Genomic DNA, 15,269 nt, shown 5'->3' with positions numbered 1-15,269 from the left:
GCTGCTATGAAACCAAGCAGAAAATGGTTTCTGCTTTGAAGAGACTATTTCTTAACAAATAATTTGCATGACCCCGGTACAGCTTAAAATGGCCCTAATGTGAGTACCGTAACTGCTCATAGTCAAACAAGAGCCAGCTTTTTAGGTAAAATTCCTCAGATGTAGCTATCGCATCTGACCTTCACTTTGAAAGAGCCATCTTCATTTTTCTGTTGGCAGCACACCACAAAGTTTGCTCCTCAGACACGGCTGGGCGAGGAGCACTTTGCTGCCCTTCCCCCTCACTCCCCAGATGGCAAGGCAAGCTCTTGCTGGACCCCTCCAGCACAGCTCAGTTATTTCAAAGTGCTCCAAACCATTCAACCTCTTCAAAGTTCACCTAAAAAGCTAAGGTTGGCGAGAGCATACAAGTGCTCCAGCCACGGATTTTATGCCAGCCACTCCCAACTCAACAGCAGAGAAATTCTAGGAAAGAACAGTTCCTGGTCATAGAAGCTGTGAAGCTGCACTGCCAGATCAGTCCTGGACAAAAATTATACCAATAATTGGGGGGTCATGGCAAAATAAAAATAGATTTTTTTCTATAAATCAAAATCTTCAGTGGTGTTATACAAGTAACACCATTTATTTTCCATCCGAGTCTGATAAAATACAGAACTAAATGCAGAGGCCTCACGCCAGTGCCAGATAGAGCCAGACAATATAGGCTACACTGTCAGCTGGAAGTACTCCGGACAACTAACAGCCCTGAGGTTTTCTGCAGAAGCCATTCTTTGCATCAAGTCTCCCAGCGCTGAGGTAGTTCCATGACCATTACGGGTATAAATGCAAAGTACTACAATGCATTTATGCTGCTGATAGTGGCACTCAGCTTGCCAGAGAGCACAGTTCCAACCTTGGCAGCTGGTCACGAACTACAGCCCCACAATGAAATTTAACTGAGCCAGTGAAAAGGATCTCAAAGGCTTCAACGCGATCTGGAACGGCCACATGACCCGCTTGCTAAAACTGTGGCTGCCCAGTTCCTCCTCAGCCCAACACTCAACAGGAACCTTCAGACAAACAGGCCTGCTTTGTTTGCCCGTTTCATGACTGCTTTTTGAAGACTCCTCATTGCTTTTATTTATTTATGTTAAACACAAACCACTTTGTTAGCTGCTGGTTTCCTTTCATGCAAGCCAACTTAATGGGTTTCCTCCTCTCTCTGGAATTCACCATCTCTGTCACTTGGATGGCATCAGGACGTGGCTGCATCTCAGTTCACATTCTGTCTTCCCAAGGTCAATGATGTATAGTGTGAAAGTGAGAATTTTATGAACTACAAAAGTGCTATTCCCTCAGGGAAAATTCAGGATTTTTTCTGTGTGCTCAGATTTCCTTTGAAGTGGAAACAAAAGATAATTTTGAAAGAAAAACTTAAGACTTTGAAAATACTTTTCTTAGCAAATTGCCAAAACTTTTCATGCTGGGAAGAAACTTCATTTTTAACAAGATTCCTTTCGAAAATCAAAGTCTGCGTTCCTCTCCAAGCGAAGAGTTTTGAAAAATACAGAAATAAGCCTTACTGTTCCTTTTCCGTAGCTGATGATAGCAGATTTAACTACTTTTTTATTTAAAGTGAGTTTTACCCTATTCCACTGAAGACTAACAAGTAATAAATTTTTTAATTTAAAAATTATTCTTTGTTCTATGGATAAAATCACATTACATCACAGTAGAAGGTCTCTACTTGGTTCAGTACAGCCTCTGCCCCTCTCCAACTTTTAACACTTTATGTATTTCCTCCACCAACTTTAGCTTAATTTGAAGTTGCTGTAACTGGAGAAATTTGATATTCCCCCCCCCGCCAAGGTTAGTTTGAAAAAAGACAAAAGAACTGTCATTCCTCAGTGGATGGATCTGGCAGTGATGTTGACTATTAGGAAGGCCTGTGTGTGAGGCATGTCTAACGAAAAAGACTTAAAGCAAACTAAGGTTTGGATCCCCCCCATGACATCTAGTTAAGCTACAAGTCACTGTTTATTAATGTTGAACAGCCCTAGGAATATTTCTTAAAGTTCTCAAAACAACAAAGTCTGTGTTTCAGCCTTTGGCTTCACGGGAAACATTGAGTCATAAGCCATGAAAACACTTATGCAAAACTAATTACACACAGAATTATTCTGAAGTATTTGTCATTACTAAAACAACTACAAAATAATCTTGAACATTACTTTACAACCACGCCTTGCCAGAAACTTTAACCTGGACAAAACAAATTAAAAACAAAATAAAACAGGAAAACCCGTGCCACACCCTCCCATGCCTTAAAGCAGTAACAGACTGCAAATTCATACATGCAAACCAGGAAACTCAAACACTCTAGTACAAAAACTAAGTATTTTTAGAGCAAGTAATAGAGCAGACATAGATAGCAGATTAACTTTTGCACTGCCCAACTGTTGTGTTTGTCCTTGTAAGGCAAAATTTATAGAAACAAAAATCAGGCACCCAAAAAAGGTAAGCTTTTTGTACTCAAATAAAGGCACAGTGAATAGGCCTGATTTACACAAAGTGCTGAGTTCTCATCTTTGGAACTATGGCTCCTCTAGAACATGACAAATTTGGGACACCACATTTTTTTGTAACTTGTGGAAACTTTGGGTGCAAGTCTACTGCATGGATACCGGTTGTTGCATTGAAAGCCTTTAAATGAAGAAGAGAGAAGAAAAAAAAAAAGACATCAAGTAGAAGAAATCTCTAACTGTTGGTTGACACAAGGACAGCTCCAGAAGTTTTAAATTCAGCCACGCAGAAGATAGGTAGAAAACCCCCTATTATACAGTATCACCACAGGCTGCTATGCAGTGGAAAGCAAAGAAAAAACTTAATTTATATAAAAGCAGAAACTACATTTTGCCCTCTCTCTTGTCCTTCATAAGTGATCTACTGAAGTTTGCCTTGATTTCAGTACAAGGAACAATTTCAAGGGTGTCAGAGTATGAGTGCAGAAAATGCAAAATGTAGTGCTGCTGTTTTCTCATGCCTTTTTTCAAGCTTAGTCAGTAACAAATCTAACTTCACCTAAAACCTAAAGCAAGGAAGTGGAATAATTATGATCAGACAACTACCTTTTCTCAGCACTCTGAAAAACATCCAAACCAATTAACATGATCCCAAAAAAAGGGGGAAAATTGGCAAAGGATGATTTAGACAAACAAGATCTTTAGCATTTTCTCTTGTCTGACATCTCTCCTCTCTCATTCTACCCGGCAGCTGACAGACAATACAGAAGCAGTGGACCACTGCAGGAGGCAAAGCTGCTTTATTGTTAACTCAAGTTTTATTTCCTGGCCAAAGGATGAATCATACAGGATCAACTAGTCATGCCAAATACAAATGTACTGGGAGGGCTACTAAATGAATGATTAGCCCATGAACTTCGCAGAGAGACATCTTGAAGTCCATTCAGCAAAACACACTAAAACCACACGAGACAATCATCTGTATGGGTTCTGAAATCTAAACAAGAAATCCAGTGAGTCCTCCAAGCAAGTCCCTTGAAGCCCTGAAGGCAAATCACTGTTAAAATTCTTTTTTTTTTCCCCCACAGATACCAAGATGAAAGAGAGAGCAATGAACAGTAGGTTCTCAAAGGACTGTGCGCCCTCATTATCTTATTAGTTATTCCCCAAATGGTTTAATTAATGTCATTGCAGGAGAGTTCTCCTGTGTATGTAATTTGACCTTCTCACTATAAAAGAAGATCAGGCATGTTTCCTGCTAGCAGAGACAGTACCAAACCAAAAGGCAGTGGTGGAGATGACACAAATCTGACCACCAGATTTCACAAGAATTTCTTAAGGTCATGAGAAAAGGCAGGGACAGATAACTTTTTCTCCTCTTCCTTCCGACGCATGAGCATGGTGCCAAGTGAGTGAAACTACACCAGGTACGGAGCTGAGATCACGATCTCCGAAAGGAAAGGTTCATTTTCATGGAGCAGGCAGCTACAGACCTGGTAAAACCCTGAGGAAGCTAGCGCCTTTGTGGAGAGTGTATTTTCTATCCGAGGGGAGAGGCATAATGATTTCATTTGTTCACTGTGTTTAGCATAACCTTCTGTACTGCTACCCAAATGCCAGCTTTTTCTACTACTAAGGCACTTAAACCCCGGTTGTAGAGATTCTCTGAAAAAGGAGCTCAAGAACAGGTATTGTGGAGGAAGGGAAGAATACAAGTCCTACATTACAACAGCAGATAGTGGCCTATAGCAGAGATTGAAGGGAGATTAGAGATGTCCAACGGACAGCAAAACTGGCAGGTTCTGGAAAAGGAGCCACAAAAATATTGGAAGGACAGAAAACCAGCCTAGACACCAGACCTGCTGGTACATACGCACTGGGGTTAGGAAATGCCTTGAACCCCTGATCAGAGGAGAAAGGAACCCCCAGCTGCAAAGTCCATGGACACTTCCTGGAAGAAAAAGGTAGATTCTTATGCCTGGAAGAAGCAACAGTAGTAGCACATGATGTGTGCACTTAGCTCAACAGGCAGGCAGGAAATGCTGAAGGTTATGTTGTTCCTGACAAAGCAGAAAGAAGAAAAGTTTGCTCCCAACAGGAGGGTTGCAGGACAATGAACACTGAGAAGAAAACTGAGAAAACCTGCTGGGCCCACAGGCAAAATGCCAAATTACCTCCTGAAGAGCATCAGGCCACAGGAACTGGCCATGAAGAACAGGATGAGAGAGGACAGACGTTATAGCACAGGTAGCCCTGAAGAGATGGTCACACTGGGAGACCCAGCACCACGGTGCCCAGGAGCAGGAGAGGTGGAGGCCTGACCAAAGGGACCCTTTCGGAGCATTGACTGTGCCGACAGCAAGGGATAGTAAAGCCAAACAAACAAATAAATGAACAGTGGTTATTAATGGAGATACTCACATTTCTGTTATCCACCATAGAATCGAGTGGGTTGGGTTAAGACACATTTTCACAACTTGATACTTTATTTTTGGAATTTGAAACTTACCAGGATTTGCATGAAGTCAGTGACTTTGGAAAATATATGCCAATTATCCAAATTACATATTATACCTATTTTAATTAAAAACTGGTAGTTTAATTAAAATACAGCCTACCTCTTCTTCATCTGCTTCAGATCTTTCTAAAGGTTGAAATTCAACAACTCTCCAGCTAGAAATGAGACAAGGAAAATAAAATTAATTTACCTAAATGCTGTTTCATTATGTTGCTACTCTTTCTTCGACACTGCTTGTGCTTCAAAATTTCTTTCAAATAAAATAATTTCAAATTTAAGGTGCTGATAAAAGATGCCTGAAATTTAGATTTTCCTTTCCCAACCCAGTATCTAACCTTTTCTTTTCCCAACACAGTCTTTAAACTATCCAATAAGTCTTAATAATATTTTTAACTTTGAAGACGATATAAAAACAAATACAAAACAGAAATTTAAAATATGGAACAACTGCTTTTAGCTATTTCAGGCAATTTGCTAGTAAGCCACTGAAGTAAGCCACAGCACAGGAGATCAATTACCCTGTTTTAGCAATCTAAAGATGTTCTTTTTCTAAAAAAAAAAAACCCAACCCAAACAAAAAACCCCTAAACAAACCACCAACAAAAGCCCAGAAGTATCTCTAGAATCATGGGTTATAGGTTTATACCGTATGGAAAAAATTAAGCTTATTCTACTGTATCAGAATTTTTAAAATATATCAGAATATTTTCTGATTAAAAAATCAGAATTTTTAAAATATATGCTAAAACCATTTCTGTTTAATCCACTGAAAAGAGTTAACTATTTTCTTATGAACCATAACACACAAAAAAGACAGCAGCCTCCAAATAACTGTTCATGTCAGCCTAATGGCACATTTAAGGCCACATCACTACAATTAAGACGATATAAACCCACTTCTATTTTTAGCCAGTCTGTGCATCTGGCACCTCCCTGTATGTATCAGACTATTTGCCTTGTGCTATCAGCTGTCCAGTCTTCCCAACACTCCAGTCACACAAATTTTACTGCACAGAAAAAAAAACCCAAGCACATGAAAAGATCATCTTAATATTATAAAATCTTCTAACTACATGTTAATGACATTCTTAATTCTCATGTTCATTTTGGTATCTTCTTCACAACTAAGGAGGCCATGAACAAACCTTGGGGTAAGGATTTCTTTGTACTGTAGTTTCTCCAACTTCGACGGTGCCACCAGCGACATGGGAATAACAATGTTGTCTATATCATAGGAGCTCTCACTTCTCAACCTCCTCCTGGAGTTATGCTGTATAATACAATCAATACAAGAGGAAATTCATCAGCTCAGATCGTAGGAACTACACGTTAGCTGAGAAACATTAGAACTGCACCAGGAGAAAGTCTGTAACTTGAACACATTTTCTAGTGGCTTAATAACTTCTGACCTCCTCCCCCCTCCCCACCCCCACACCAATGGAATCTCAACAAATCTTAAAACTATCTAATCTCTGAGATTTACTTCTTGCTGGCCTAACTCTTACTGAAATCAGTGGGAGTTTCCCCTCCTTGATTTCAGTTACAGTTAATTCTGAATACTTATGAGAACTTTGAAGTTAATGCTGACTTCTTCGTAATGTTCAGTCTACAAAGACGACCTTCTATAATCCATCTACTAACCCATAACCCAAGCAGTTCTTCAGTGTGATACAACTAAGAATTCCAAAAGAATGAAGCTACATTTAGCAGTGAAGAACAGCCTACATGGGAAGTGGTTTTCTGAAAGATGTGCAAAAGTCAGAAACTGAATTTCTTTGCCATGATCATAGTAGGATTCCTGTTGGTATTCTCTGCCCACTAGTGCATGGAACCTACATGGGTCAAAAACTGAAGTTCCTAGATTACAGGAGAAAGTTTAGTTTTAAATCATGATACATTCTGTATTTTAAGATCTCAATTTTTAGCTGAACGTTAATGGAAGCAGTCTATTTAAAATGGTCATTTAGATGTTTTTTGACGATGGTCTGCTCAAGCAAGGGAAAAAAGGAGGAGTGTGCATCGTCAAAGCTGCGTTTGGGACACAGTTAAACTCAGCTCTCCAGGAGTCGTCACCAGATTGAAACATGATGACTTACAGACCACCAGCATACCACTAGGCTTAGCAGAACTGTGGTACTCAAATCTGAATATTATAATGAAATTCTCAATGAATTCCAATAAAACAAAGTGTGTTTCTGCAGGAACTTCACTGAACCAGAGCTGTGCTGCTCCTCAGCAAATTTATATACCAGAGACTTTGCCTGTCATTCTGCACAAAAGGTTTTAAATGGTGATGCTGAAAGTTTACAAATTATGTGACTATATTTGCACTGTGAGGCCATTTTATGTAGCTGCACCAAGAAAAAAAAGAGTCATAAGAGCCCTTGTGTAAAGATTGGGAACATAAATCACTGTATATTTAATAAAATTTGGAAAAAAAAAAAAGAAAGGCCCAATGCCAATAAACTAAACTTACACTCCAGTTATATGATCTGCAAAATTCTTTTACAAGCAAGTATCTGGTTTAGGAACACCACATACTCAATCTGGAAGAAATTACTTAATGAAATCCACTTAATTCACTGTAAAAATGCTCTGTACTGTAATTTAACACTAAATTAGATCTAAGAGGCATGTGGTTTTGCATTATTATTTTGCACAACTGTTGATATTTCAGTTAAGACAGTGCTACATTTTTGGTTTACCTGTGATGAAGTGCTGTGAGTGGACCTAGACATCGCATTGACATTCGTCACAGCAGCAAAACTGCTATGGGACTCTGGTTCTGCATGTTGAAAGGAGAATGTCTCAAACCTAGCGTTACGTTCGCCTGTCACAAAAAAGTAATAATAAAAAAAATGCATACCAGCTGTTGTCTATTAGACTAAAGATATTTTTCCATACAGTAATAGTAAAGTCATTTCTAGAAGCCCGCAGCTAACCACTTACAATTTAACGAATACTAAAAAAAGCCATCTAAATAAACACTTGTTACTCATCCTGTCATTGTTGTTCCACAAAACTCATCCCTCTCCTCTATGAAGGATTTCTTCTTGTGGAACCAGCTTTGTATGGGCAAATCCCGCTGCTTTTTTCTGAAGCTGCCATAGACTACACACACAGCAAACGCAATCTGACTTAGAGGAACGCTCCTGAGCATTCCCTAACAGTGCTTCCCTAGCTGGGCTGCAGCTCACTAACGTACCAGTGCACTAAGCCCTCCCTGACTGTTTCTTCCTTGATAAATGATAAAATAAAACTGGCAGCAAGGGTAACAAATAAAATTAGTTTCTAGATCTCCATGTGGTCCACTGCTCCAGACAAATAGCAATACTTGCTTACTCTTATTCAGTCCCAGTGTAAGCAGCACTTAGGGGGAGTCAGAATTTAACACCCTGTGTTCTACTTTCCTTCTACCTTAATTTCCAATAAGAAAAAAGAACTCAGATCTAATATACCAACTCATACAAAGAATCAGTGTATTCCAACATGGAAGAAGAAGACTGATCCTAAAGACTATTGTACAGGCTGGGTCAAGGACATGAACTCTCATCTCCCAGGCAGCTCTGTAACTCCTTGGCACACAGCTTTTCTTTTTGGCCTTGTTCATCAGGCTGACCTTCCCCATGGATAATTTCTCCTAGACAGAGCCCAAATTAGGAATAAATATGTAGTACTACACCCATAGCACTAATAAGCTAGAACTGCTGCTGCTCATGAACACACCACATAGCAGTTTTCTGGCATTGGGAAATTAGGATCCTCATGAGATAAGATTGCTTTTTTCCTTCCATTAACTCAAAGAACTAAATACTACTGGCAGAAGACTAACTGTAACTTCAAAGGGTTTACAGAAAGAAGTTTTCCCTCTTACTAGTGCTCCCAAGTAACTCCGGTTGCTGATCTCACTGTGCATGACTCTACACTTAGGGAAACAATGTGGTTCCAAGAAACGCTGTGTCAGTATCTGCCTTTTGGGGACTGGCGACCAGTTAGGGGAGCGGGTGGTACGGAAAAACACCTGATGGTGAGAGGGGACGGGGCACAGCCCCCCCCGAGACAGGCACAGAGCATAAGAGAAGACTGTGCAGCAAAGGGGAGGACTGTAACGCACAAGGGGATGCAGAGAAAAAAAAAATGAATCTACATCAGAGACAGCTTTCAGCCTGTCCAAAACCATCTTTTACTCTCTCCTGTAACCTTCTAATCAATAGGGTTTTTTGGTTTGAGGTTATGGTTTGGGGTATTTTTAGTTTGTTTTTTTTTTTTAAATAATTATTATTTTTTGTTAAATCATCTCTGCAGTAATTCCCCGATCTCCACCTCTATTTGCAAGATGACACTAGCAGTTTTACCTGAATACGCCACAGAAGTGTATTTTTCCACAATGTTAACTGATCATTTACATATTTTAATTCTTTCTTAGGGGAAATTTTAAACTAACACAGTTTGTCCTCTTACTCAGTAATTTATTTTCTTCAACTGCCTTGCGAGGATTTTGCCAAAAGTTTTCCAAAAGTTCACATAAATGAATCTGTAACAGAATCTGTTAGGTTTTACCTGGAGAGGCAAGATGCTATTTATCTTTACAATGGTATGCTGAATTTTTTGTCCCTAAATTATCACATTATTCTACAGAACTTTCAGGGCACGTTCTATTAACTTACTTAATGCTGAAGTGGAGATTCAATGGCTTAAAATATAAAGATAACAAGGGTGAAAACATTAATTATAAGCACTGGCTACCCACAAATCCTCTTAACAGTCTGGAAGGAAACCAGAACCACAACCGACAGTATACAACAAATGAAACATAGCTGACCAAAGATGCCAGAAATAGTAAATGTTTGGTTGGGCACATGATTTGACAGATAACTTCACAATTCAGTCTGTTTCACTGACTACTATAAAAAAAAAAACAACCCTTCGTATTAAAAATAATGACAGCCAGTATTAGAAAAACACAGCTGGACTGCTGAGCAGTTTCCTTTAAGAGTATTCCAAAAATAAAATACAGAAGCTTGTCTCATTTTGTAATACATACTCGAGAAGAAAGAGAAAGATGACTATGCTTTAAAATAGCACATTATTTTCACGGTGTCGTAAGTCCATTTCTTCGCTCCTGTAAAGTTTCATACAGTATCCTTTTTGGAAACAACTTAAAATTAATTCTCAAAGCCCAGTGATAACTAATTTATACAGTACTGTTAAAAAAGTAGTGCCATCTTAAATAATACCATTTTTCTCTTACCTACTGCTGTCTCACTTAGATGTCTTTTCTTTCTTCCTTCTGACAGCTGGTCAGATATTCCTGACACTGACTGAGACTTGGAATTAGATAAACAGCCACTGCTCCATTGTTTGACAGAAACATTATGTTGATTATAGTCTATAACAGAAAAAGCATGTATCAAGTTGAAAACTTATTTTCCATTGGTGCAATTTACAGGCAATCTCAACTGCTGAACTATTTATAATGGAAGAAAACAGACTTCTGATAGGAATCCAAATAGTAAACAGTACTGCAGTCAGGAACCCATGTCTGCAGAAAACCCATGGTCCAAACTCCCCTCACCCACTTGTATTACTGCCCTCCTACGGCTCTGATGGGATCGTTTCAGTGCAACAAAGGAGAACCTGACACCGTGGTCTGGGAAGAGATTCCTCTTCCACCTAAAGCCTTAGCCGGTTACCTTCTCTGATAACCTGCTTTGTGCTAAGTTTATAAACTGAACCTCTTTAGGGCATAAAGTACTGGCAAATGAATGAAAAATGGTCTTGCAAATGCTAAAATATTTTGTTTTACATACCATTGTCTGGAGATACTTTAAACTCCACTCCCAAAGATGAGGTATCAACAGGATCTCCTTTGATGTCATCCTTCCTTAATAATGTTTCAAAGTATATGTGAAGAGGAATATCTAAAAAAAGAAATCCAAAGGGAATGCAGTCTATATCAGAAAGATGGCAACCTATGAGCCAATGAATTATGCATCATCACTAAAGGTCTAGGAATCGATTGCACAACACTATGTAATATAATCTACAAGCAACATTGCTGCCTTGAGTTCTTCAACTCACGAAGAACAGCAGTGCTGAGTAACTCCTGCAAGGACTGACTGCTTGTCTATATAGCAGCAGTGTCTTCACATGGTCAGGCTGAAGACAATACAGGAAAACGTGTCCTCAAACTGGTGAGAGCCAAAGGAAAACTTGATGACGATATCCCAAAAAAGACCAGCCAGGCATTTCAAATAAGTGATTTTTGCATGAGTAAACAAGAAAATTTGAGGCAAGGTAATTCTCAGCAAGATAGTTACTGTATGACTGCTATCCTTCACTATAGGCAAAGACCTGCAGTCTTTTCTATCTGTTACCTAAGTAGTATACAAGATAAACTTCAGTAATTGTCCGTAGGTAAGATCTCAAGGTACCTATCTTTCTATTAACTGGAAATAAAAGTTACAGCATGGTAAGAACAAATCCATTTTTAGCTGCGAAGCTACAGTGCCATATGTGCTGACCAAGGCAGTATGCTTAAGTGGTTCCAAGCTCTCCAGCACTAAAAGCTTCCAAGGGCTGACATGACAACTGAGATCAAGGTAGGACTCAAACCTGAGGAACACTCCTGAAAAAATTCCAGTGCAGGCACACACACTTAGTAGATTAACAGTACTTCTTTTGGTGTTCAAAGTCAAATTAAGAAAGAGCAAGGTTGTTTTACTCTGGAATAAACTATGCCCAAACCTGCAATTACTCCAGAATGTTCTTCACAAAAACAAGCTCTGGAGGGTATCAAGTCAGAGTAAGATTGGGGTCTTGCCCTGTTGACTAGCTTCTGCACAAAACCCTGCACAGCGGAGAGGACACAATGTAATGTAAAAGCCTTCAGTTCAGCCTTTTGGGTACAGGTAATTAATGCTTTTGGAAATTGTTACTGCTGGGAGCCTAGAGGTAATTCAAGGTACATTCCTTCTTTTTCTCTCTGGCAAAGGCTGCAGCAGGGCAATGTAATTCATTTCCCGAGGGTAACCAAGAATTAGTCTGCAAAACATCTCAAGTGGCAAGGAATTTACCCACTGTTGTAAGGCAGGAAGGCTTAAGAAAAATAGGTCTCTGCCTGAAAAGCCTTTCCGGAAACAACATTACAAGAAAGAAGAGAAATTAAGTAGAAAGAAATATGTCAAGATCAGAAGCAGGCCTGATGACTACTGTGTTCAGAATGAGAAAAGGTCTAAGAGCAGGGCCAAAGGGTGGGCATTAAACTCTTTATTCACATATAACCTTAGCCTCATATGCCTTCAGGACATGCCTGGACAAGAACTTTCAAAATGTATTGCTAACTAAAAAGAATAATTTATTTCAACTTGATAACGACCTAACCAGGTATTTTGTCATAAGACTACAGGCATCCTGAAAAGGTTGTTTCCCCCCAAGGTTTTTGCTGTGTTTCCTATTCTACTTCTGAGTAAAACAAAGTAGGTCTGAAAGGTTTATTAGTCATAACATTTAAGTGAAGAAATAAACAAAACATTTCTCCTGTTCTTTTCCAGGGGAACGACCTGGATGTCTCAGAGACTTTTTATTATGTGCTCCTGTACCTCAATTAAAAAGGCAGCAGCGTTTGTTCTGGTTTATCTGCGGGCCAGGTGCAGAAATACCAGAAACCCAAACTTCTTAGATGCAAACTACAATTTTCCAGTTATCGGGATGCAAGTTTAAAGAGGCGCTTTTATGCTCAAGGGATGCTGCAACCACTGACATATTTCTGGTCAAGGCCCTTGGCAATACAGAAAATCTGAAGCCAAGACTTACAACCATAAGGACAATTATACTTCCAGAAGCCTGTACACCAGTGAGCTGGTCCCACTGCATTATATTACTATGTTGCTTGCAAACTGTGATTCTCCTTTGAAAGGAAAAAATAGGAACAAGAGAGAGCAAGATCTGAATCTTGAATTTGAATCCCTCCTCACACACTGAAAAATCAAACTTCCAGAGTTTCAAAATGGAACAAATACCAGTAATATTTTTTGAAAAACAGAGGAAATTAAACAAAGAACTATTCTACACTGCTGAACATTTTTATTCAGAAGAAACTGGTAAAAGATGTTGGCACACCACAAGTAGCGTTTAAGAGAAGTTATCCCTCTGGAAAGGGATAATTAAGGAAGCCACAAAGAAAACATGAAACTGGCTACCTGACCAAGTTGGAAAATTTCTAGCATGCATTTATTCATGATAATTCTTTCATATGAAAGTAAATGACAAGTAGACTAGTGGTCTTCACGAAGAGTTAGAGACAGCAAAGTACACAAAGCACGGACTGGACCATGAATGTAGCCTCCTTCAAGAGCAAGGACTGCATCTGAGCATGAGATAGTAGGTCTAGCACTTTTTTCCTCTCTCAACTATTATTAGCAAGGCTAAGGCTGCTTGAAAAGAGAATAAATATTTCTCAAAAGAAAGATGTTCTTGATACCAGAATTAAGCTAAAATAACATTTCTCTTCCTCCATCCTGGCAAAGTGACCAACAGTAGCCACGATGCAATCCAAAGCTTTTCAGCTTTTTTCTTTCCATGATGATTAGTCTTTTTTTCAAGGAAAGAATATTTCAATATTCTTGTTAAACTTCCTAGTCTCCCTTAAAAGTAAGGTAGGAATAAATGCAAGGGCCATGGCCATGACTATCCTTGAACAGACTTCTAAAGAAACACTTAAAAAACCCACCCCAAAACATACACACTGTGGTACACTGAACCTTGCGTGGAAGCAGAAGCAAGGAAACAATCTGATTAGTGAGACAAGCTGGCAGTCACCCAAGAAGTGTGTGGGGACACCTCTCTGCAGGGGTTTGGGAACTACCGTCTAACCCCCCTGGCTCCTGTCCAGCTGGGCTGTCACGGTCACAGGGTAAGTGATGGAGACTGTGTGTAAAGAAGAAAGATTTAAGAAGTGTTTTTCTCTCCTCTTCACGACACAGTCCTGCTGACTGGGATGTTTGCTGTTGCACTCCTGGAGTGAGTGTTTTCTTCCCCCTATCTGCTCCTCAAAATGAACTCCTCTTTATCCCATACACGGGATGTAGACCCTTGTAAACCTGCAAGACTTGAGACCTTCTCAGAATTCCATGTCTGCACTTGGGTCTTCTCTCCTGGCCAGTGACAAGTTCTCCAAACCAAGACTTATTTTAACCCTTGACTTCCTAATACCAGGGTGGAGTCTATACACTGTCACACTGGGAAAACTGCGCATTTGATTAAAGACTCAAGGAGTTCCAGGAAGTCCTAGCCTCACATTCAGGATTATTTTGTGGCAAAGCAGCCCCACAGGACAGCAGAATTCCTGTACTGGTCAGCAACTACCTGGCAATAGGTTTTTCCTAAAATAAACAAATAAACCCCACCAACCCAAAATCCAATTTTACCTGCTGGCATCCAATCCCTCCTGCTGGCAAGAGCACTTAATACGCTATTTTGAAGCACAAAGTGCTGTCAAGTTGCACCTGCACTAGTTTCAGGGCTAATAAAGAGTCAGAAAAAACATCTGCATTATCGTTCAAAAACATTAAAGAATCAGATGACAGAAACCATGAACTTCAAAGATCACCAAAAAGGCTGACTATCACAAAAACAATTGGAAAAACTAAATAAAACTTTTTCGGCCTGAACTAAAAGTTGGTCATGAAAACAATGCAACCAAGGTATGGTAGTGTGTTGGCAAAAGCACCATCTAAAGGACTAACACTGACTCATTAGACACGCCATGAAACACACAAAACCCACCTTAACCAAAAAAGTTCCCCTGACCAGTTTTTCTTTGTTGTAATCACATTACTGGTATGGGAAATCTAGAAGGCATATTGTTCAAATGTCAGGATGAAGTTAAGATTTTCGTTTGGTCTAAACTCGTGTATTTTGCCAGTGTGAGGTCTTCTGTAAGAGAACTAAGTTCTAAAAATCACTCAAAAGAAAAGTTAACCCATAAACTCTAAAGCTCTCACAAGCACAATCACCCTCAGTTAGAGGCATCGCATTTGAGTTACTTACCTGAAGGGAATGATAAAACTGGATGGAAGGAAGAGTCCAGCTCTTGCACATAATCTAGTATTCTAGATTCCGCACTGTACTCACTACTGCTGAAAGCGGAGGCTGGCATCATGCATGGTAACTGAGTTTTATACAGAAAGGAGGCATCTCTAGATGGCAAAGTCTGCAAGGATACACAAAGGTTAACTTCTCTTTTA

At 39.5% G+C, this 15,269-nt stretch overlaps 1 protein-coding gene across 7 annotated transcripts in view; it reads right to left on the bottom strand.

Annotated features, from left to right (window-relative positions):
- KANSL1L (KAT8 regulatory NSL complex subunit 1 like) overlaps positions 1 to 15,269 on the bottom strand; it is a 65,976-nt gene that overhangs the window by 4,439 nt on the left and 46,268 nt on the right. For 4 of the 7 annotated variants that reach the window (XR_004841657.1, XR_004841658.1, XM_035891921.1 and 1 more), the window contains exons 8-13: positions 15,073 to 15,235; positions 10,833 to 10,943; positions 10,274 to 10,411; positions 7,728 to 7,852; positions 6,168 to 6,292; positions 5,123 to 5,177 (exon numbers count right to left, since the gene is read on the bottom strand). Coding sequence is in view for 4 of the 7 variants with exons in the window: in XM_035891921.1 (XP_035747814.1) it covers positions 5,123 to 5,177; positions 6,168 to 6,292; positions 7,728 to 7,852; positions 10,274 to 10,411; positions 10,833 to 10,943; positions 15,073 to 15,235 (717 nt within the window). In the remaining 3 variants the exon portion in view is untranslated. Of the gene's footprint in view, positions 1 to 4,363; positions 4,456 to 4,678; positions 4,852 to 5,122; positions 5,178 to 6,167; positions 6,293 to 7,727; positions 7,853 to 10,273; positions 10,412 to 10,832; positions 10,944 to 15,072; positions 15,236 to 15,269 lie in introns of all 7 variants that reach the window. The other 3 variants (XR_004841659.1, XM_035891917.1, XM_035891911.1) reach the window with 3 other exon arrangements.

This window comes from Egretta garzetta, unplaced genomic scaffold (genome assembly GCF_000687185.1).
Source record: "Egretta garzetta isolate BGI_Z169 unplaced genomic scaffold, ASM68718v1 scaffold230, whole genome shotgun sequence".
Lineage (NCBI taxonomy): Eukaryota > Metazoa > Chordata > Aves > Pelecaniformes > Ardeidae > Egretta > Egretta garzetta.
The sequence above is the reverse complement of the archived record's forward strand: the minus strand, read 5'-3'. Positions and strand labels throughout refer to the sequence as shown.